This window comes from Solea solea, chromosome 8 (genome assembly GCF_958295425.1).
Source record: "Solea solea chromosome 8, fSolSol10.1, whole genome shotgun sequence".
NCBI classification, from domain to species: domain Eukaryota; kingdom Metazoa; phylum Chordata; class Actinopteri; order Pleuronectiformes; family Soleidae; genus Solea; species Solea solea.
Genome location: NC_081141.1, coordinates 28313530 through 28335494, shown reverse-complemented (window position 1 = coordinate 28335494; position 21965 = coordinate 28313530). Strand labels below are relative to the sequence as shown.

The following is a 21965-nucleotide window of genomic DNA, read 5'->3' as shown; positions in this document are numbered from 1 at the left end:
ATCTCTTCGAAAGTTTTTGGTTTCTTACTTGGTTCAGCTTCCCCCACTCCTGTTTATACCCCTTCTTCAGTAGAATTGTATAAATTGGAAGGCGGACTGGGTGATTTGCAGCTGGCGTAGTTGTCCGCGCATGCGTGGTGACTGCACACTACCGTAGAAATCGACCGGCTGGATTTATTTTGATTTTATGGCCATAGAATTGTCATAAAAAATGTTAATTGAGTGAGTTCTTCTGCCACCTATTGGTCCAAAGATAACTTCAACTTTCCACATCTGGCAGTTCTTAAATCGTTTAGGAATTACGGCACGGAGAAGCTGACTGGTGAAGCACTGGTGAATCTCGTCTGTGATTGGACGGTCGTTCTGAGGAAGTCCTGAGGTGCTACCATAAGGCATGCACAGTGAGGAACAGTGAGGCCAATTCCTTTATTTTTACCATAGACTGAAAACCTTGTTTGACATGAAAAGATGATCATTTCAGCTTTTACTTCCAGGTATTTACATCTGGATCTGATTCACAACAAGTGAATAAGACCTAGTATTTAGTTGCAGATCCTTTGATTTCAATAACTGCATCAAGCAAAACAATCAATCAAACATGAAGGCAGCAGCAAAATTAACTCAGAAGTCGACAGAAACATTTGGTCAGTTCGCCAATTTAAAGAAACATGCAACCAAACTGGGAGATCCTTTTTCATGATAACGATAACGACCCCAAACATACAAAGGAGTTCATCAGGGGCAAGAAGTGGAAGGTTTTCAACTGGCCAAGTCAATCTCAACACATGGAGCAGGCATTTTACCTCCTACAGAGGGGACTGAAGGGAGTAAACCCCCAAAACAAACAACAACTGAGAGAGGCTGCGGTGAAACAGACTTGATGTAGTTACTGAAATCAAAGGATTTGCAACTAAATATTAAGTCTTATTCACTTTAAACACTTTTTAAGTCGATCTGTTCCTATACTTTTGCTCCCATGGAAAATGGGTGGGTTCAAACGAAAGGTGCCATCTACTACAGTGTGTTGTGTATCACATCCAGATGTAAATACCTGGAAGTAAAAGCTGAAATGTTCATCTTTTGATGACAAACCCAAAGGTTTTCAGTCTATGTAAAAAGCACAAATAAAGGAATTGCCTTCACTGTTCCAATACTTTAGGAGGGCACTGTATATGGTCGTGAATGCTTTGCAGGTAGTTTTCGAATTTCCTAGATACCACAAATGGTCTTGGAGTTACGGTAATGAGAAGTACGCATGCCACAGAACGGTCACAGAAGGGTTAAACAATGTAAAAAGTCGAATGTGTTCTGGATTTCTAATTTCCCTCTCCACACAGGCAGCACACTGAACACCGGCTGCTGCATTTAACACACTGACCGTGCATAAGTAGACGTATTAATGCAGAACAAACCCAACCCTGAAATATCCCTCTAACAGTCACACAGATAGCGGGAGTACCAAACGTTTAACCCGGACCAGTTTGCCCCTCATTTGACACACACACACACACACAAAAGAGATTAAAATAATTGATCAATTTACTCTGGGGCCAAACTGATCAATGAGATACATTATTAAAAGAAGGCTATTGATCAGGACGGAGGCAAGCCGAGTAAAATGTTTACCGCAGCAGAGAGGCCGGGATCAATCGTGCGGCCAATGCAGTTGAATAGAGCCCCCATATGGATCAATGAGAGATGGAGCGATGAGGCTTTATGGATGTGCACGCGCTCCCATGTCCCTTTGTAGCGACGGAGAATGGAAAAGTCAGAGTACAGAAGGAAATTGAGAGGTGAGACGGACTCGGCCGTCTTTTGTTGTTGTTTTTTTTTTATCAGAAAAGTGGTGGATTTCTCTGCACACTGTACTTTTACTTTTAGATCTGTTGGGATCAGAATGTGTACATTAAATACTCAACGGATCAGATGTTGGGGGAAAAGATAAATGTGAAACCTCGCGTATCATGGAAAAGCTTTTCAAAGTGGCCGATTATTATAAATGAACAGTTAACATGTTTAAAACTGGTAAAAAAAACAAAATCAAAAACGGTTTCAAAAACGTGCAGCGCTGAACTGGATACTCTTAATCAGAGGTCTCAAACTTGTGGCCCACGGGCCACATGCTGCCCTCCGAATCATTTTATGTGGCCCGCTTCTTAATATGAAGTTATAATAGAGTTATTTGTTTGTGTTTTTGAGTAATTTAATATCATAAATACATTCTGATTGTGAACTATTACAACAGAGATACTTTTATGTTGAAATTTGAGAATTATCGATTTTTACTGTGATATCATGATGGAATATCGTTGTTTTTTTCCAAAAAATTTACCTGTGGCCCCAATTTAATTTGAGTGTGAGACCCCGGCTCTAAATTAAAGGTTGGTGTGAATGTGAATGTTGGTCCTGCAATGGAAGAATGACCTGTGTAACCCCCCCACCAGGTGACCCTCACGTGGAGGATAAAGCAACAGACAATGCTCTGTCCTCCCTGCACCACCAACATGAGACTGGTCTAGACCTATAGAGGCAGTGAGGAGAGCGCAAAGGATGATGGGTACACGTGGGATGCTGGTCTCTATAGTTCTCACTTTTCTGCGGCTGAAACAAAAGCACAGTTACTGCTTGGAGGACCTATCATTTCATACTGTCATTACGTCTTTAATGAGTGTAGAAGTGTGCATACAGCACACCTGAATAAACGCATACACTATATGACGTTTGAGCTCCAATAAGTTCACATTCTTGTGTACATTCCTGAGTACATGTGCCGCGTGTGTGAATTTATGGACAGGAAGATTTTCTAAAAAAAAAAAGTCAACACAGACCACTACTCCGCCATCAGTTCAAGGAGCTGTTTTCCACACAAAAGAAAGCTTTGAGGAGAGAAAAGAGAAGGGCAGGGAAAAAAGAAACAGATTTTAAAATGTGCTCTAAAGAAAAGCAGACTCGAGGCTCCTCTCTTCCCTCCCTTCTTTTTCTGGCTCCTTTCTTTGCGGCTATAGAAAGGAACAGAATGATTGTGGGGTGCAATCGGAGGGGGGAGGACAGCAGAAGGGAGAAGGGGTGGGTGGGGGGGGGATTTACTGAAAAGACCTCAACGCTTTTACAGATTTCCTCTCTCCCCCCCCCTCTCTACCATGGAGGACATCTGACCTTTGAGGGGGAAGGATGGGGGAGAGAGGGGGAGACGGAGATAAAGAAGGAGGGGTGGCCGGCAGAGTGGGGAGGGAAATCATAATGAAAAGTGGTAATTCCTTAGAGAGTGAGTGAGAAAGAAATGTCTAAGGGCCAGTAATGAGATCGTCTGACTAGCGGGTTGCCATGGCAACCACCACAGTATTACTATACACTACACTGTATGAATGAGAGAAAGACCATCCATTGTTGTCACAAGTGGATGGGTCAGGGGGAGAGACAAAGACGATGAGAGGATGAGGTGAGGAGACGCAATTTAGTGCGAAAATGGTCGCTGCATTAATGGCAGAAAAAACGTGTAAAAATTGTGAGGTTACAATAACTTTGCAGTGAGTAGAGGCCACGGGGGGTGGGGGGGCTTAATGGTATTATCAGGTCTGTGGTATCCTGATGAGTGCTGAAGTAATCTGTGATGTCACGTCCTGTTCCACAATCCACTGGAAATTGAGGTCCAGGTATCACACGACTCATTTTGTTTACGCCGCCATGTCGGCAGGCAAAAATTTACTGCGCTAACGCCGGTTTCAAGCTTAAATCCATCGGAATCAGGCACTGTATCCCAAAACCTGACAGACTGAATATAATAACTTTTCTACTGCCTCCAGGGTGCTGGTCATGAGTGTGGACACAGCCGGAGCGGACGTCACTCCTGACCCGGAGAATCCCAACATCTTTAACTTCCCTTTTTAAACTTTTCTTTATCCTGTTTTGGAGAGTCTTTGAAAGGTAACAGGGGTTTGACAAGAGCAAGCGAGTCAGCCAGCTAAAGATATATGTGTCAGTTAGCATAATATAGCATTACATTTTGCCGTGCTAACCTTTAGGTAAACTAGTCTGTGTGAATTCACAATTCAGCATGTAAACAGCTACGCTAAATCTGTCACTCTTTCTTTTGCTCACCTCAAGAGCATTTTTATTTTTTTTGGCATCGGTCATCTCTCTGGATCTTCTGGGACCACAACAGCTATCCATCATTTTCACTTCTTATGAATGAATACATCTGGCAAAGAGATTATTCACCTGGCAGATTTACACATCTTCCTGGTGTGCATGACGGGATTACGTGACGTTAGCTACCGCAGCTCTAGTAAAAGCTTTATGCTCTTTTGGCTTGTTTCCATCATGGTACACTTCGGTTTGGTACAGTTTGGAACAGTAAAGCCCTCAGTCAGGCTTGCGTTTTGACTGAGAACAGTACCTTTACCTGGTAGGCGGGGCATGCACGGTGCCCAATGGCTGCGTCAGCGAGATACATAGCATGCGAACAGCGACACCGTATGCAACACAACAGACAACAATGGAGGACGTCCAACAGCTCTTTTTTTCCCGCTCAGTTTGTGACCGCTTGTCTCGACAAGGCGTCAGTCTTTATATGTATCGTTACTCTGGTACCCCAAGGAGAGGCTACCCAAAAACGGAATGGTTGGGGCCAAACACAAATACTGCACCACATGGTAGAAACATGGCCCAGAGTCAGCCTTTAACGTTAGCTAGCTACCCTGGCTTAGCAGTTAGCTCCGCAGCAAGGGCATCAAAGGCTCCTCCTCTGTCTATATTCTGCCTCCTTTTCGTGAGACAACGGCACGTGAATTATTCGTCAGCTGAAACAGTTAGCAGCTAATTTACTGTCATGAGTCCCACAATAGTGACATTTACAATACCAACACAGAGCACTTTGTGTCCATGGTACACAGAGATTAACAGAGGAAAAAATATACACATTTGAAGAAAAAGTTACAAAGGTACAAAAGGTGTGAGGGCAGTTTTTGGACTGTGGGAGGAAACCGGGGAACCCGAAGGTCTTCTTGCCCCGAGTGCTAACCACTACACCGACTGTGTGGCCCCCGTGTTAGCACTCTTGCTTTTGCAGCAAGAAGACCAGGGTTCGAGCCTTTTTGCATGGAGTTTGCATGTTTTCTCCAGCTTCCTCCCACATTGCATGTTCAAAAACATGCAATATGGGGATTAGGTAAATTGGTCATTCTAAAATCGACCGTAGGTAGCTATGAGAGTGAATGGTTGTTTGTCTCTATGGGTGGTCCTGCGATGGACTGGCGAACTGTCCAGGGTGTGACCCCGCCTATCGCGCTATGTCAGTTGAGATCGGCACAGCACCCCCCCATGACCCTCCTGTGAAGGATAACGCGGTACACAATATGGTGAATTTTGTGCGACAATATTATTGATAGTTTTCTGAAATGGGTCAAATCCAAGGTCGACTGCAGGGAAGCATCACAGATGGAAGACGGCAACTGTCCGCAGTGTCTAATTGGTCGGCCGGGGGATCCAGGTGTGTGTGTGAAGCTGTGCAATTGTTTGTTTGGTTGGTTGGTTGGTTGGTTGGTCAGCGCTTCAGTCCCTCAGCTCTGCAGATCTGATTACTGTGGTCTCTTTACAAAGGCTGCTTCCACCACCTGCTCCCACTCCACTCCTCCAGCCTGATAAACTATCATCACTGCAGATTGAGACAAATGATGCCCCCTTCTCTTCTCTCTCTCTCATAGCCCCAAAGCCTCACTGTTAGTGTGTGTGCTGGAGAGAAGAGAAGGAGGGAGGATAGAAGAGCTATCATGAGATAACTTCATGATAACACTAAGTTGCTAAAGTGGATTACGCTCATGCCTCGCCGTGTGAATAAACTCAGAAACTTGGATTCCTGCAGGTGGGGGGGACATAAATCCAGGGGAGACAGCGGTAAAATATTGTTTTCCACTGGTATTTTTTTCACTCAGACTCGCCTTTTTGGGTCTGTACAGTGTAGTCGTGTGACACGGGGCCCGTGGGTAACGAATGTTTCCTTCCTCGGAGGAAGCACTGGTTCATGTGAGCCCCGGAGACAGGAGGCGGTGTGGGTCAGCGATAATCACATTGAATGGACAATGCCACAGATAGGTGTGGGGGGCGAGCGAACACGCACACGCACGCCCGGTTTGACAGCGAAGGGCCTGCAGGAACTGGCCGTGAATACACACTCACGCTACGGGGTCAACAAGCAAGCAAAACAGCCAGATAAGAAAGCACAGACATCCCACTTCCACTTTTCTGTGGGTATCATGGAAAAGGCACAAAGACGTATGTATGTGTGGGAAGCTGAATCCAGACGAGTGGTTAAATAGCCCAGATATTCTTAAATGAATTTAAATTCTCTTGATTTAATTCAGGAATAAAACGAGGGGGGGAAAAATGGCTAAAAACGAGATAAAACTGCACAGAATGTTTGCTCGTTCATGGAAATGAAAGCTTTAAGCGAGCTGGGACATCTGATTAAGAAAAAAGTCGATATTTAGTTCATTAAAATCTAATTTTCCCTAAAACGAGGCCTATTTTACTTAGTTTTTGCACTCGGAGCATTTACTCACTGTTAAACTGAACATATTAATGTTTTCATTCATAGATTATTCAAGCGTTTATAAAGCTACTGGTTAGCTGTTTATTATAGGAGCATAACCTAAGTATAATTAAGCACTTATTTACCATTGCTGACCTTTATTAATGCTTTTTGTGACCCTTACACTATGTCATGTTCGACTTAACAAAGCCTTATATGAGCACAATTTACGATGTGTTAACCATAAACATATGTGGAACGTGTTAAATAAATGCTTAATTATAGTTAAGTAATGAGTATTAATTGCTATTATACATCATTTAAGTGTCACTTATAATAAATGTGAACTAAAGAAAGTCACTCAAAGCGTTTAATTAACTGTTATGGAATAATATATGAATTAATAACCTCATAAACATGAATAAAATTAATAACAGTTAAAAAACTCCCATAACGGCATTAAGTGATGCTAAGTAATGTTTGAATTTAACTTAACTCAAATTTGCGCAGTTACGATGTTTGACGTGAATCACAGAGAGTGGATCGTCATATTTGTTCGTATTGTATGGGTTTCGTATAGAATTGTTATATTTTACACTGAAAAAAGCAAAATGGTTGATAACATTTATTTTTTCAGTATATTATATTTATTGTTGTATATAAAAGAGGGATAATACTTCATACTACAATAGACTTCATCTTTGAAATGTGTGTGTGTTTAAATGTCTTTTAACGTAATTATATTCTCATCTATTTCACTTTTTATTCTGTATTTGTACTTTGGTCGACTGAGATTGTTTTCTTTCTTTTTTTAAATATGTGCAGTAGAAATAATTGCCGTGGAAATTTTGTGACTGTAGCTGCTGTATAATCCGTGTGTATATAATCTAGTGTACATATTTACTTCTGTTGTGATTCAGTGAGATCTTTGTTTTTGATGGAGGCTTCAGATAACTCGAAAAATGAACTCTCCGTCTCTCTGCAACCAAATCTTTCTTCACATCTTTGTGTTTTTTATTGCGAAAAATAAATCATGTTAAGATTTGTTTGAAGGGTGGTAAAAAGCTGCTCAATGTTTCTCTCTTGTAAGAATGAGCGATTCTTTATTTGGACGGAGACTTTCATGTCCTCTCTGGACGCAGACAAACCACCTCAAACATACAAGACAAAGTCACGCCGCCCATATACGGCAGAAAATTTGACGCAACATGACGTCTCATATTAAACTTTTATAAATTCTGCTCTGGTTAAAGCTGGTTTTTCCACTGAGGCGAGCGAGATTTACGTGTGTAGCACCCTTTCACACACAGGGTAAACTCTGCAACAATATATATATATATTTTATTATTATTATTATTATTATTATTATTATAATAATAATAATAATAATAATAATAATAATAATAATAATAATAACAAACACTTAAAACATATCTGGGTGTGTGGAATCCACTCATCAGAGTTTTCCAGAGGGTCTTTCTAGACATTTGTATATTTCAAAACACGAGAGATCATGTTTTTATGGTTTATAAAACTTCAAACTAAAACAAGGAAACTATAATTTACAGGGATTATTATTATGTTTGAAATTCACAGAAGAGTATTAGGGCCATGTGTACAAAAAAAATTTGAAAGAAAGAAAAAAATAAAACAGAAAGAGAAAAAGTCAGAATTCTGAGATTAAAGTCAGAATTTTGAGATTAAAGTCAGAATTCTGAGATTAAAGTCAAAATTGTGAGAAAAATGTCAGAATTATGAGGTTAAAGAAAAAAATCAGAATTATAAGATTAAAGTCATAATTTTGAGATTAAAGTCAGAATTCTGAGATTAAAGTCAAAATTATGAGAAAAAAGTCAGAATTCTGAGGTTAAAGAAAAGTCATAATCCTGAGATTAATCTCAGAATTCATGCTGTTTTATTATTATTATTTACATGTGGCCCTAATGCTCATCCATAGAAACTAATAAAGTGAGAACAAATATTAAATACAGATGTGCCGTTGTGTTAAAATGTGAACTGACTCCACTACTGTAATTTATAGTGAAATATTTCATGTATTTTGTCTACATTTCTGATTTCCTGGGTTTTTTCTTGTATCGTACACAACGTTATTGTCACCTTTGTGTTCAATGAACCGAAACAAAGATTAATTCATAATGAAAGTAAAACAAAGTAAATAAAATAGAGAGACAGAATCACTTATTTAATTGACTTATTTACTAGTTAAAAGTCATTTAAAGGTAAATGTTCCATGTAAAGTACAGTGAAATATTCAAAATGTAAGTGCTTCTAAAAGAAACTTATTTTGTTGCTGACACCAGAAAAAAAATGAAGATTATTTTTACTTTAATAAACATGTGGAAGCAGGCAGAGGGAGGTCAGTTAGGAAGAATGAAGGGAAGAGGAGGAAGGGTGGACCAGACATAGACACCGTCTCATCTGCACAGACATACCTGACATTCTCATGATATTACTTTTATTAGTAAGCGAGTGGAGGCACCGGGAGATATGAACACTTCCCGTCAGGATGACCAAAATAAATTCAGCTGAAACCTTCTGTTCATGGGGAACTCATGACATTACTGGCCATGTAGAAGGGAATTGGGCTTGTAACCAGAGGGTTGCCTGTACGGGTCATGTACTCGGGTTCCTCTGAGCAAGGCACCTAACCACCATTGCTTCCCTATTATTGCATTTTTAACTCCACTCCACTCTTGGTTTGACTCTGGTTTCTTTTAGTACCTGCTCTGGAGAGGTCGTCACTGGAAGAGTCATGAGTGCGACGTCCGACACAAGAATCAAAGCCAACAATGCCCAACTGTAGATCAAATTTAAAAGGACTTTAAATCATTATGTTAATCTCCAACATTTAGCAAAGGAGATTTTTAAAATGTCAATATTTAAGAGAGGAGTCTGGTGTATTTAGCGGACGATCATGAGCAGACGGAGTCTGTGCTCCGATCATGCAGGAAGTACCGAGCGATTCTGCGAACAAATCTTTTTCAATCAACTGATTCTAATGATTCAGTTACACCCAAAACAACTGCTTGACAAGTCACTAGTTCTAGAATTACAGTACATAATGGAAAAGTGCCACATGACTATCGAAAAAGGCAGGTGGTGGAAACATTGATGCACCACCAGTCCAAAACATTCCAGAGTCATGGAGGACGTCTTTGATGAAGGAGGCAATGGAAAAACCGTGCCAAAAGTTGCAGAAAACTTCACGAGGTGAACGTGTGTCTCGTCCATGTCTCGGAAACAAAAGAACCACTTGGTGAAAACCCCCCCAATTCCTTGACCCTTTTGACACGCGATAAAACCTTGGAATGGATGCTTGCACTTGATATTTTGCTCTGAAATGTTGAATGAAGCGTGTAACCACGGCAACCTCAGGAAGTTTTGTGTTTCCCAAAGCAGTGAGAGGGGACGTGAATGCCATTTCTATCTATGCTCTTATCAGCGCTGGACCGGAGGACACAGACTGCCCTTCCTTGTCCCTGCGACTACAGCCTCTTTTAGGAATCTGGGGCCACCGCTTGCCATTGTGCTGTCCTACAGGAAGTACGGTTCGCCGCTCACTCCCAGCATTCACTGGGTTTCCTGTGTCAGGTTACCACGTCCTGTGTTTATTTTCTTTGCTTTTTGTCCGTATCCACCCTATAGGATTTTTCTAACATCCACCAAACTATACAAAGGAGATGATGGCACTATAGTCTCAGAGGCTGGCAATAAATGTGTCTTTATCTCGTCAGGGATTTACGCATTATCCCCATCTCCTACCTTGTTTTACTGTGACCTGTCTTTTGGCGGAGCTTTAAATTCCCAAGTTTCTATCAGGTCGGTGGAAAAGAGTTCTTTCAGCCCACCGCAGCCGAAAACGGAAAAAAAAAGAAAAAGAGAGAGGACCTCAATCAATTTCAAATTAAGCAGTTCATTCAATGGACATTGTCTTTGACAGATAAGCTTGTTACACCTTGAGAAAAAGGGACTAAAGGAAAGACTTTAAAACAATCTCTTCAAAGTAATTATTGCTCGGCTCAGACTTCTTTCTCTTTCTACTCCTCTAAAACAAACAGCTTTGGAAAACTTAGCAGGGTGTGATGGATAGAGAGCATGAATGATGTATAAAGTCTATTTTGTTGGGATCAATACTGAATTTCATTAGGGCACACACACACACACGCACCGTATTTTGCTGAGGACATTTTGAGGGTTTTTATTCTACCACCACATCCTCCTTTGTATTTTCATTGAGGGACTTAAAGGGGCCCTGTTTGCACTGGGTGATGTGGAAAAAATTATCATATGTGCAACATTTATTATAATACGGATTATTTTTGTTAATACTGCCACTTAGAAGAGCGTCCAGACGTTCCAATTTAGCCTGTAGTTTAACTATAAAACTGCACGTTAGCAGCTAATACAGGGAGCACTGACTGTTATTGTTTTGAAATGGCTAATGCTAGTACTGTAAGCAGAAACCTTGAGCCACAGATGCCTGGACAAGATGTTGAGTTTGCAATTTTTTTTAGCAAAAAGCTGTTAGCGGCATTGTTTTTGTTTTAATATCAATACTCTTTAATGCTAGTGTATTCCCACATATTGATTGATCAATATTAACATTTATTTTAATACGGATTACTTTTGCTGATGCTCCCACTTTAGAGCGTCCAGGCGTTTAAATTTAGCCAATAGTTTAAAAACGTGTTAGCAGCTAATGCAGAGAGCTATTGTTTTGAAGTGGCTAAAGCTAATGCTGTCAGCACTACTACTTTTGGGTTAAATAAACATGGCTGTGTGTGGGGACTTGGGCTAGCATGAGTCAGCATTTTCATACTCTCAGTGACGACCACTGACATATTCTGTGGACTGGCTTATGGTCCACTTGCAGTCGGAACCTGGAATTGTACACTTAGAGACATTTGTGCGCCCTAAATGCCATGTCGAGTGTTGTCGTTGACTGGTATTGCGAAGAATGGCTAACACCAGCTAGAGAGATATATGTTTGCATCCATGTTTTTTCACCTCCGAACATCTCAACTGGAATTCAGGGCTTACGTCCCTTTTTTTTGTCATCAATGTCCTCTTCGTAGGAGGATAACATAACAGAGCTTTCATTGCCCTCTGCCTGATTTTCACTTATTTCTGCTCTTTTCCAACTTCGCCTTATTACAACTAAATTCTCACAATGGGAAGTTGATGAAATCTACATGCAAAAAGACAACAGATAAAAGTTAACGTGTATATTTGCGTTGCCAAGGCTATCATGTATGAACTGGAATTATGTTTTTTTTTCTTTACTGTCTATTTAAAGTGTAAAGTTTTGAGCTGATCGGCGGTTTTGTGGTGAATGAGCGAAATTCACCAAACTTCTGACGGTTTTCGTGGCCACGCCCGTTTGAATCTGCAAGATCTTTTGATAACTCTTCATTTTCCATGTGTCAAGTACAAATTGACGATTTATTTACGCTGCGACAATCAATGTGCTCAGGCGAAACTTGCAAGAAATTGCTAAGATGGACGCCAAATTCAAAATGGTCGACTTCCTGTTGAGTTGTGGCGATGGTCCCAATGGACTTTTTTTTTTCGTCTTCTCTACTCAGTTCCGGCTTTGTCCTACCGGGTTTTCGCCAGTTTACACCACTTTTACTTATTTTCAGGAACTCCACTTTGTCCACGTGCTCGGGCCCTAAATGATACCAATTTTTTTCTCAGTTTAAAATTAGACATTTTGGCCCATACTTCCACAACGTTATGAGGTAAATATGTCCAAAACTCACCATCATTATTCACAGCATTGTATCACCTGGTCCCTGTTATCATTCCAGATAAGTGCCTGGAAACAAGGTGCCCTTTTCTAACGCTGACTCTCACACTTCACTCCAAGTCGCCGTGATGTGGTTAGGCATCCTACGTGCTCACCTCACGAGTTCACCTGCATGCTAAACACTGACCTCTCACAGCCAATGCAACACGGCGCCTTTTTCTTTGAGATTGCCCCTGGAGGATAACTCACCTCTATTGTCCTTCCTACGGCTCCTCTGCATGCCCTCAGCCATGACCAGACTGCTGCGACGTTCACAACCCAGCATCGGCAACGCTGACGACCGTCCACAGTGACAGGAGGAGAGGAACCTGAAGAGAGGTGATGGATGTAAATGAGATCCTGTATTGCACCATCCAGGCGGATGTCTTTTGGATGCAAATAAGAAAGTGTTGAACAAGAAAGAGGCAAAACAAGTTTGGAGGACAGAGAACAATGTCAGGTCTGGAAATAATTTCCTACTTGGTGTTTATTTTCAAAGCGAGCGCTGGTGTTTAGATGATGTTCAGACACAGTTGTGGTGTTTTGGAAGTTCGTACACCCTGCTCGGACACAGCGGGGACTCAACTGGTGACAGATGAGGATGGGCTCTTTTTGACGCACTGAAATGGATTTTGATTTTTCAGAATTGCTGCTCATTTCCTCTCCGTCTGTCCCGCAATATAGGATACGTTGAAAGGATATAAGCTCAGAAACAGAGAAACCTAAAATCAGCAGCCTGCTCATTCGAAAACATCTGTCCACACATGAAATGATCTATCTAAACAACACCAAAGTACAATCTACAAATAAATAAATAAACTGACACAAAATGCGCACTCTCCTTCATATGAAACACATGTGCCAAGGAGTAAATATTGCCATTTTGGATGGATCCACATTTTGGATGGAGCCTGAGCATGCATTACACTTGGCGCTCTGTAGGCTTGTGTTTCATGACAGGACTGTGAGACTGTGAGGTGGTGGAGGACGAGGAGGATATTGAACTAGTAATGAGAGGTTTTTACTTATATTACATTATATATGAGTGACTGTGTGTGCGTGTACGGTCACTGTCGATAACTTGAAAGAATATTGGTTTTTCCTGCACCTTGTATGTAAAATCGGGCCTTTGTTTTTGGTCGTGAGTCGGCGCTTTTCGTGTGTGAAAATGGCGCTTTTCACACACACAATAGTTTCATGAAGCAAAAAGACCAAAGAAACACAAGAGGAGGATGATGAAGATAGTGTAAGTGAATGCCAGAGCAAGAGAGAGGTGAGATGATGACATACTAAAGGTAGCAGGTACTATTGCAATATAAAAGCAACTAAAAAAACATGCCGTTGAGTCGTGCTGTAACTGTGTCGTGGAGAGATAACATCAATTGTTTAAACACCTTAATACAAACACACTCAAAGCAACCCGTGAAGAGCAATACAATGAGAGTGACTTTGAGAATTTGGACACCTGTGTTTACTATGACCAATTCGCAATGGGAAATGCTTTGGAAATGTGTTCTGTAACTTAAACAAACTAAATAGCCTTGTGTTATTTATCTAACTCCAACGCTTAGCACAAAACATTCAAACAAAACACAGGCACAGGCGAAAATGCAATACTGGCATTGTGCTCGAACCTCTATCGCGCCCCCTTAGGTGAAAACTGAGCCAAAGTTAAGTTCCAACGAATTTCACAAAACTTGGTGGGAAGGTGTTTTAACCCAAGACAAACAAAAAAGTCGAAGATGTTCTGATCAGTGAAAGCCACTGTAGTTCTCAGGGAAGGGTGAGGTGTTGCATTCTTTAGCTTATCCTCTTGAATATCAAAGTGTTGTGTAAGGCTGAACTTCAACACAACCACACAGATAGATAGATAGATAAGATAACCTCCAGTCTGTGTGTTTGGAGCATGCGCTGTTCTAATCAAAGCTCAGTATGAAAGCACTGTAGTCATCCAAGGTCAGTTTGTCATCAAAGCTCTGTTATATGTTAACCTTCATATGTGTCTTTGTCTAACTACTAATCATCAGAACCCGTACGACTTGTCGGTTTTACAACCTAACTGTGTGTGTGTGTGAAATAAATCTTCATAAAGACATTCGAGTTGTTCCCGCTGTACTTGTTCTGGTTGCCCTTTCCAGAAGGGATTATTGAGCTGAACGGATCAGTCAGTAAAAATCTGGACAGTTGTAAAACCGTTGTCGGAGCGGTACCAGCAGAGTACGGAGTGCCGAGCGGAGAACGGCGATCGTGAAGGACCAGAACCGGAGACCCGGAGACGCTGGTGAAGCAGCTGTGAACAACGCCACTAAAACGGCGATCGTGAAGGACCAGAACCAGAGAGCCGGAGAGGCTGGTGAAGTGGCCGTGAACCACTAAAACGGAGGAGCCGGAACCAAGAGCTAACGGGGCCGATAAAGGATACCGCAGCCGTAAGGAAGGCTGTGAAGATCGCACAAGGAATACAGAGCTGATAAAGGGACTGTTCCTGGGCTGAAGAGCTAACCCGTTAAGCTACGAACGGTGCTATGGCAGAGCCTCACAGACTGTGACGTTGTGACCTGACGTTGACGGCTGGGGGCATCGTACTTGTTCTGGTTGCCCTTTCCAGAAGGGATTATTTTGCTGAAAGGATCAGTCAGTAAAAATCTGGACACCTTTGTTGAGTCTCTATGAGGAATCTACAGTATCATCAGTCTCACATCAACAGACAATCAATTGACAGTTGAGTGACAACTTAACAACTACTAGTAGACTATAAAGTGTGTTGTGCAGATTATAACCCTCTACAAAAGTGCCTGTTAACTGTATTAGCAGGGATTTTTGTTTTTTTTCTGACATGGATCACTGATAAAGATCCAGTCAGTAAAGTAAACTCTTGGAGATACTTAATGAAATGCAGTTGCACCCATATCAAGGATGGCATTCAAGGTCTCAGGACGTGTTTGTTCCTTGGTGATTTCACTGACCATTGTACTTGCAGTGCTATCATGGGATTATTGGCTGGAGAGCATCAGGTAAGTTGTATTTTATGAATTGAGAATTGAGAATAAATGTCTTTATGATTTATGTGCTGATTTGTTAAGTTCAAATAAATGTGGAGCTGCTGGTTTATTATTTACCTGAAGTGTTGGACATATTGCTCATTAGTCAAATCTCCAAATTAGCTCGAGTACTTTCTCAGGAAATCCCACAGAAAAGGACGTGTTAAAAGGTTCCAATTCACCGACAAAGGCTGCGACTCCCATCCCGCTCCCCTCCAGAGGTTTCTTCAAAAGGCTTCCTCACTTTGATTTCGAGGAGGTTTATGACATGGACGCTAAGAGCAAACAGACGGTAAGGACCTTCTTTTAATGTGTCCGTTTTATTTGTAAACTGCTTCTAGATAAACATGGACAAAATGTTTTTTTACATTTCCAGACCTGTGCTCAGTCTCTGCGCAACTCTGAGGACCAGGACTTTAAGAAGGCTTTCCTTCCCAACATAGGATTGTTTCTGCACAAAGACAGTATTAACATGAGCAAGTGGAACCAACTCTCACATTTTAACAATCCATTTGGTTTCATGAACATTCGCCACAACGGTAGGTGACTGCATGTGTCCGTAAGCATTTTTTTGTGATTTATTTTAACTTGTCATTTTCTTGGATCAGTGCTCTACCTCTCCATCTTCAGGCTCTGGTAAAGGCTCCACTGGTTACTGGAACTGTTGTTTTGGAGGGTTTTTTGGGGGCGTTGATAATCTACGATTGATTGCTACCAGACACTCACATTTTAGAAAGTTATTTATTATTTATTTATTTATTTATGTGTCATGAGCTTGTGAATAAATACCTAACAGAGCATTCTTGCTCTCTCTGTATTCTTGGTTTGCAGATGTGATGCCTGCAGTGAAGTTGATCCCAAAGCCTATAGAACCTCTTCTCTCCCCAAAGCCAGGAAGTGGTGGCTGTGTGCGCTGTGCAGTGGTGGGCGGTGCAGGGATCCTCAATGGCTCTAAAATGGGGAAAGAGATTGATTCACACGATTATGTTTTTCGGTGAGAAAGTGTGAAATGAAGTCACTCTGGCTGCCAGATTTGGTGAGGACACAAATTCATAGTCACTTCTCAGAGTCAAAAATACAAAGCAGCCACATGCACTGCACCGTTTGATAAAGTCTCAATAGTATGACTTTATTAACTTAGAATTGGACTTTATTCTCCACTTTTGAGGGGTTTTCTCAACATTTTAACTGCATTTTGAAAAATAAATAATTCGACTTCTCCATATTATTTTGTAGGAAAATATATTTTGACTTTTTTAAATTCTCACCTGGAAGGTCTTATAGGGTTAATGCGTTTTGGCTGCCTGCAATGAGGTGACAGGAACACTATGTCCTTATGTTCAGTAATCCTCATCATCAGCTGAGAGTAAATATTTGTGTATTAATTATACCCGCCAAGAAAATACCGGTTAAACTATCACGGCCGACAGTTTACATTGTTAAGACTGTGGGAACAAAAAGCAGGTATTGCAACATGGGAGCAGCACTTTGTCTTTGTGAATATTGTAATTATACAGCGTACATAAAGTACATTACGTATATGTAATGTATATTCCACATATTGTTCCAATACCTGTATTATTTTTTTATGGTTGTAGTCGTCTTTATCATTTATCTATCACGTCTTTTAAAAAGGATTCAGCCCACGTGGATGAAACCACAGAATAAAAGATGACACATGAGTCTTCACTATTCTTTAATTTTTTGTAATAATACCAATATTTCCATGTGATACTTTTTGCTGCAGGTCCTGATGTGTGACCAACCAGCTACAGTAACTTGATTGTGAAACTCAGGTAAATTCAGCTACGCGTTGATTTAAACGATGGCCTGACTGTGGCGTTTTTACGTGGCAGGATGAACGGTGCAGTCATCAAAGGGTATGAAGAGGACGTAGGGAACAGAACGTCGGTGTACGTTGGTGTCTTACTTACTTCTAGCTCTCGTTTGTACCCAAATGTTGAAATGCACGTAGCTTTGGATAAAAGCATCTGCTAAATGACATGCAATGTAAAACAGCGAGTGTCAAGGTAGGGCTGACACTGCATACTTTCAACTCAGCCCATGAAAAACAATGGATTATGTGTTTGTGAATGTGTCATGTGTGTGCTCTGGATCCCTGCCCAGTCACCTGTAAGTCAAATTGAGAGGGAGGGTGTTTTTTCTGACATGGCTGATAGAGATCCAGTCAGTTTAGTAAACTCTTGGAGATACTTGATTAAATGTAGTTGCACCCATATAAAGGATGGCATCCAAGGTCTCAGGACGTCTTTGTTTCTTGGTGATTTCACTGACCATTGTACTTGCAGTGCTATCATGGGATTATTGGCTGGAGAGCATCAGGTAAATTGAATTTTATGGGAAAATTGAGAAAAAATGTCTTTATGTTTTATGTGCTCATTTGTTAAGTTCAAATAAATGTGGAGCTGCTGGTTTATTATTTACCTCAAGTGTTGGACATATTGCTCATTAGTCAAATATCCAAATTAGCTCGAGTACTTTCTCAGGAAATCCCACAGAAAAGGACGTGTTAAAAGGTTCCATTTCACCGACAAAGGCCGCGACTCCTATGCCGCTCCTCTCAAGAAGTTTCTTCAAAAGGCTTCCTCACTTTGATTTCGAGGAGGTTTATGACATGGACGCTAAGAGCAAACAGACGGTAAGGACCTTCTTTTAATGTGTCCGTTTTATTTGTAAGCTGCTTCTAGATAAACATGGACAAAATGATTTTTCTATAAATTTTTTTACACTTCCAGACATGTGCTCAGTCTCTGCGCAACTCTGAGGACCAGGACTTTAAGAAGGCTTTCCTTCCCAACATAGGATTGTTTCTGCACAAAGACAGTATTAACATGAGCAAGTGGAACCAACTCTCACATTTTAACAATCCATTTGGTTTCATGGAATTTCACCACGATGGTAGGTGGCTGCATGTATGTTTTTTTGTGATTTATTTTAACTTGCCATCTTGTGGCTCTGGTAAAGGCTCCACTGGTTACTGTAACGGGGGGGGGGGGGGGGGGTTGATAATCTACAATTGATTGATACCAGACACTCACATTTTAGATAAGTAGCACACTGTGATTCTCATTAAGAGAAAACGTTATTTAAATTTACTTTATGTGTCATGAGCTTGTGAATAAATACCTAACAGAGCATTCTTGCTCTCTCTGTATTCTTGGTTTGCAGATGTGATGCCTGCAGTGAAGTTGATCCCAAAGCCTATAGAACCTCTTCTCTCCCCAAAGCCAGGAAGTGGTGGCTGTGTGCGCTGTGCAGTGGTGGGCGGTGCAGGGATCCTCAATGGCTCTAAAATGGGGAAAGAGATTGATTCACATGATTATGTTTTTCGGTGAGAAAGTGTGAAATGAAGTCACTCTGGCTGCCAGATTTGGTGAGGACACAAATTCATAGTCACTTCTCAGAGTCAAAAATACAAAGCAGCCACATGCACTGCACCGTTTGATAAAGTCTCAATAGTATGACTTTATTAACTTAGAATTGGACTTTATTCTCCACTTTTGAGGGGTTTTCTCAACATTTTAACTGCATTTTGAAAAATAAATAATTCGACTTCTCCATATTATTTTGTAGGAAAATATATTTCGACTTTTTTAAATTCTCACCTGGAAGGTCTTATAGGGTTAATGCGTTTTGGCTGCCTGCAATGAGGTGACAGGAACACTATGTCCTTCTATGTTCAGTAATCCTCATCATCAGCTGACAGTAAATCATTTTGTATTAATTATACCCGCCAAGAAAATACCGGTTAAACTATCACGGCCGACACAGTTTTACATTGTTAAGACCGTGGGAACAAAAAGCAGGTATTGCAACATGGGAGCAGCACTTTGTCTTTGTGAATATTGTAATTATACAGCGTACATAAAGTACATTACGTATATGTAATGTATATTCCACATATTGTTCCAATACCTGTATTATTTTTTTATGGTTGTAGTCGTCTTTATCATTTATCTATCACGTCTTTTAAAAAGGATTCAGCCCACGTGGATGAAACCACAGAATAAAAGATGACACATGAGTCTTCACTATTCTTTAATTTTTTGTAATAATACCAATATTTCCATGTGATACTTTTTGCTGCAGGTCCTGATGTGTGACCAACCAGCTACAGTAACTTGATTGTGAAACTCAGGTAAATTCAGCTACGCGTTGATTTAAACGATGGCCTGACTGTGGCGTTTTTACGTGGCAGGATGAACGGTGCAGTCATCAAAGGGTATGAAGAGGACGTAGGGAACAGAACGTCGGTGTACGTTCACACAGCTCACTCCATCACTACGTCACTGACAGTCTTCAAGCAGTACGGCTACACATCGGTCCCTGCTGATGAGGTGCTGAAACTCAGGCGAGAGCATTGCCGTACTGTGATGGCTTACGCCTACCACACAGACACTGATCTGTCCTCTGCTTTCTTTCCCCAGGATATAAAATTTGTGCTGATTCCTGAAGGAATGAGGGATTTCATTTGGCTCAAGGCTCTTATCAAACGAGAAAAATTTAACAAAAAAGTAAACGAGTAAGTAATGACTACTATATATTTTCAGCAGAGAACCTCTTTTAGAAGGTGCAGGTTGTTAAAATACTCACAGTTTCTTTCAGTCATCACTTATCTATGAATGGCTCTGCTAATATCGACAGTCTCCCTTTCAAACTCCATCCCCCACTGATCAAAAAACCCGTTAATACCCAGGTTTAAACAGGTTTTTGACCAGTTTGAACGTGTTTAACGGACGTTCACTCTTGGGTCATATCACTGCAATGCGCAGGGGTTTGCAAGGGCTTTGGGTATGATTGATCAGCTTTAGTGGGAACCATAGACAATCCCAAATCTGACTGGCTGAACGAATACCTACGAATAATTCAGACACTAAATACAATCCCTTTATGCCTCTCTTTTCATAGAGAGCATGCACCGTGTACGTACCAAAATGATGTCTCATCATGTTATTCTGTGGTTATTACAACTATACTTTTGTATTTCAACCCTCCAGCCCAAGGGAGTTGTATGCTGGGAAGTATAATGAGAGCCGCTTCTATGTGCTGCACCAGGACTTTCTCAGATATGTGCGAAACAGGTAAACGTCCTTTCACCAATACCCAAATGTCATACTTTTCATGGTTTCAGACAAAGATGCGCTAATTAGAGACTCCAGCAATAACAAGGCAATTATAACAATAGCAAAAGTAAGTAATGAATATGTCATTATAGGAGAACTTTACGATTGAAGGGTATTGATGCCACGCCAGCAAAATAAAAACGGATCGTATCACATTGTACGTGATAAGTTTATTGTTAAAACAATATACATTTCACATTTTAACGTGGTAGTTTATCGTTCATGTAACGCATAACGTGTTTTGTTTCGTCACGTAAAATGCAAAATGCGTATTCTTTTAACAAACTTATCATGAATAACAAATAACATATATTGTTTTAAAAATAAAGGGATCACGTATAACGTAAAGCGTGTTTTTTCACAATAAACTTATCACATATAACGCGAAACGTGTAGTTTTAACAATGAACTTATCACGTATAACGCTAAACACATAACACGAAACATATATAGACATACGAGGACAGGTTATTCCGTTATTTTCTGTCTAATAGAAAGATGTTTCTGTGTTTTCACACGTTTCTAACAGGTTCTTGATGTCTGCTCATTCGAAAGACTCACTCTGGTCCATTGTCAGTCCAAGCGCTGGGGCATTCACTCTCTTCCTGGCCCTGCACACTTGTGACACAGTAAGTAACCGCTTAAGCAAGTGTATCTTACCTCCCTGTTATTAAACATAATAACAATTACAGAATTAGTATTCTCGTTTGGTTTGTTTACTCCCTGACGCTCTCTCTTTCTGTCTGTCATCAGGTCAGTGCATATGGATTTATGACTGAGAACTACAAGAACTTCTCCAACTACTATGTACAAAGAAATATTAAAACCAGGGTTGCTTTCTTTGCCAACCACGACTATATTCAGGAAATGAAACTCTGGAAAAAACTGCACCAGAGCAAAATAATAAGGCTGTATGAAAGAGTGTGACAGAGCAGCCACACTGACACTGTGTGGCCTGTGTTCAGTGTCGCTCTGTGCGAGGACATGCACAGAGACAAATAATCTAAATATTCCTCAACAGTTGATATCGCGCTGATATCAACGTAGTATAGTATAGTATAGTATATATTTTCGGAAATCATGCGCTATGATATTGAACAGATGCACGGGATGCACGGGATGCAAAACGATGCAAACCACCCCCCCCCCCCACCAGTCGATTTTGAGTCGCAAGTTCAGGGCTTCAGTCGACCATGAATTTCTTTGGTTGATTACAGCCCTAGTTTCCATAACTGAGCATAGCCTGTATATTTCTTTATAGACAGTCCTGCTGTTTTGTTACAATCTATACATGTATTTCTGCCCTCCATCAAATTTGTACGTGTCCTACCCTGATCCCTCCTCTTACAATATATTGCACGATAATTTAATGATTTATTCTGGTATTTTTAGCACTGGATATTTGGAAGACATAGGCCTATGTATGTTTTCAGACTAACCATTTT

At 40.8% G+C, this 21965-nt stretch overlaps 2 protein-coding genes across 2 annotated transcripts; both read left to right on the top strand.

Moving 5' to 3' along the window:
- The first annotated feature begins 14513 nt into the window (after positions 1-14513).
- On the top strand, positions 14514-17390 carry LOC131463854 (alpha-N-acetylgalactosaminide alpha-2,6-sialyltransferase 1-like). The gene is made up of 5 exons (XM_058635909.1): positions 14514-15349; positions 15500-15668; positions 15753-15915; positions 16208-16370; positions 17233-17390. The coding sequence occupies exons 1-5, from the start codon at positions 15252-15254 to the stop codon at positions 17372-17374; spliced, it is 735 nt and encodes a 244-aa protein (XP_058491892.1). The 5' UTR covers positions 14514-15251; the 3' UTR covers positions 17375-17390.
- Positions 17391-17549: 159 nt separating this feature from the next.
- On the top strand, positions 17550-21447 carry LOC131464501 (alpha-N-acetylgalactosaminide alpha-2,6-sialyltransferase 1-like). Its single transcript, XM_058636996.1, has 9 exons — positions 17550-17719; positions 17867-18035; positions 18133-18295; positions 18566-18728; positions 19596-19734; positions 19825-19919; positions 20401-20478; positions 21050-21149; positions 21274-21447. Exons 1-9 carry the CDS (start codon positions 17622-17624, stop codon positions 21445-21447), a joined length of 1179 nt encoding a protein of 392 aa, XP_058492979.1. The 5' UTR covers positions 17550-17621.
- The last annotated feature ends 518 nt before the right edge of the window (positions 21448-21965 follow it).

Coding starts and splice junctions, on each gene's coding strand:
- LOC131464501 (XM_058636996.1), top strand. CDS start 17,622: ATGGCATCCAAGGTCTCAGGACGTCTTTGTTTCTTGGTGATTTCACTG. Junction 19,920..20,400: donor TTTAACAAAAAAGTAAACGA/GTAAGTAATGAC, acceptor CTCCAGCCCAAG/GGAGTTGTATGCTGGGAAGT. Junction 21,150..21,273: donor CCCTGCACACTTGTGACACA/GTAAGTAACCGC, acceptor GTCTGTCATCAG/GTCAGTGCATATGGATTTAT.
- LOC131463854 (XM_058635909.1), top strand. CDS start 15,252: ATGGCATTCAAGGTCTCAGGACGTGTTTGTTCCTTGGTGATTTCACTG. Junction 15,669..15,752: donor ACGCTAAGAGCAAACAGACG/GTAAGGACCTTC, acceptor TTACATTTCCAG/ACCTGTGCTCAGTCTCTGCG. Junction 16,371..17,232: donor TCACACGATTATGTTTTTCG/GTGAGAAAGTGT, acceptor TTTACGTGGCAG/GATGAACGGTGCAGTCATCA.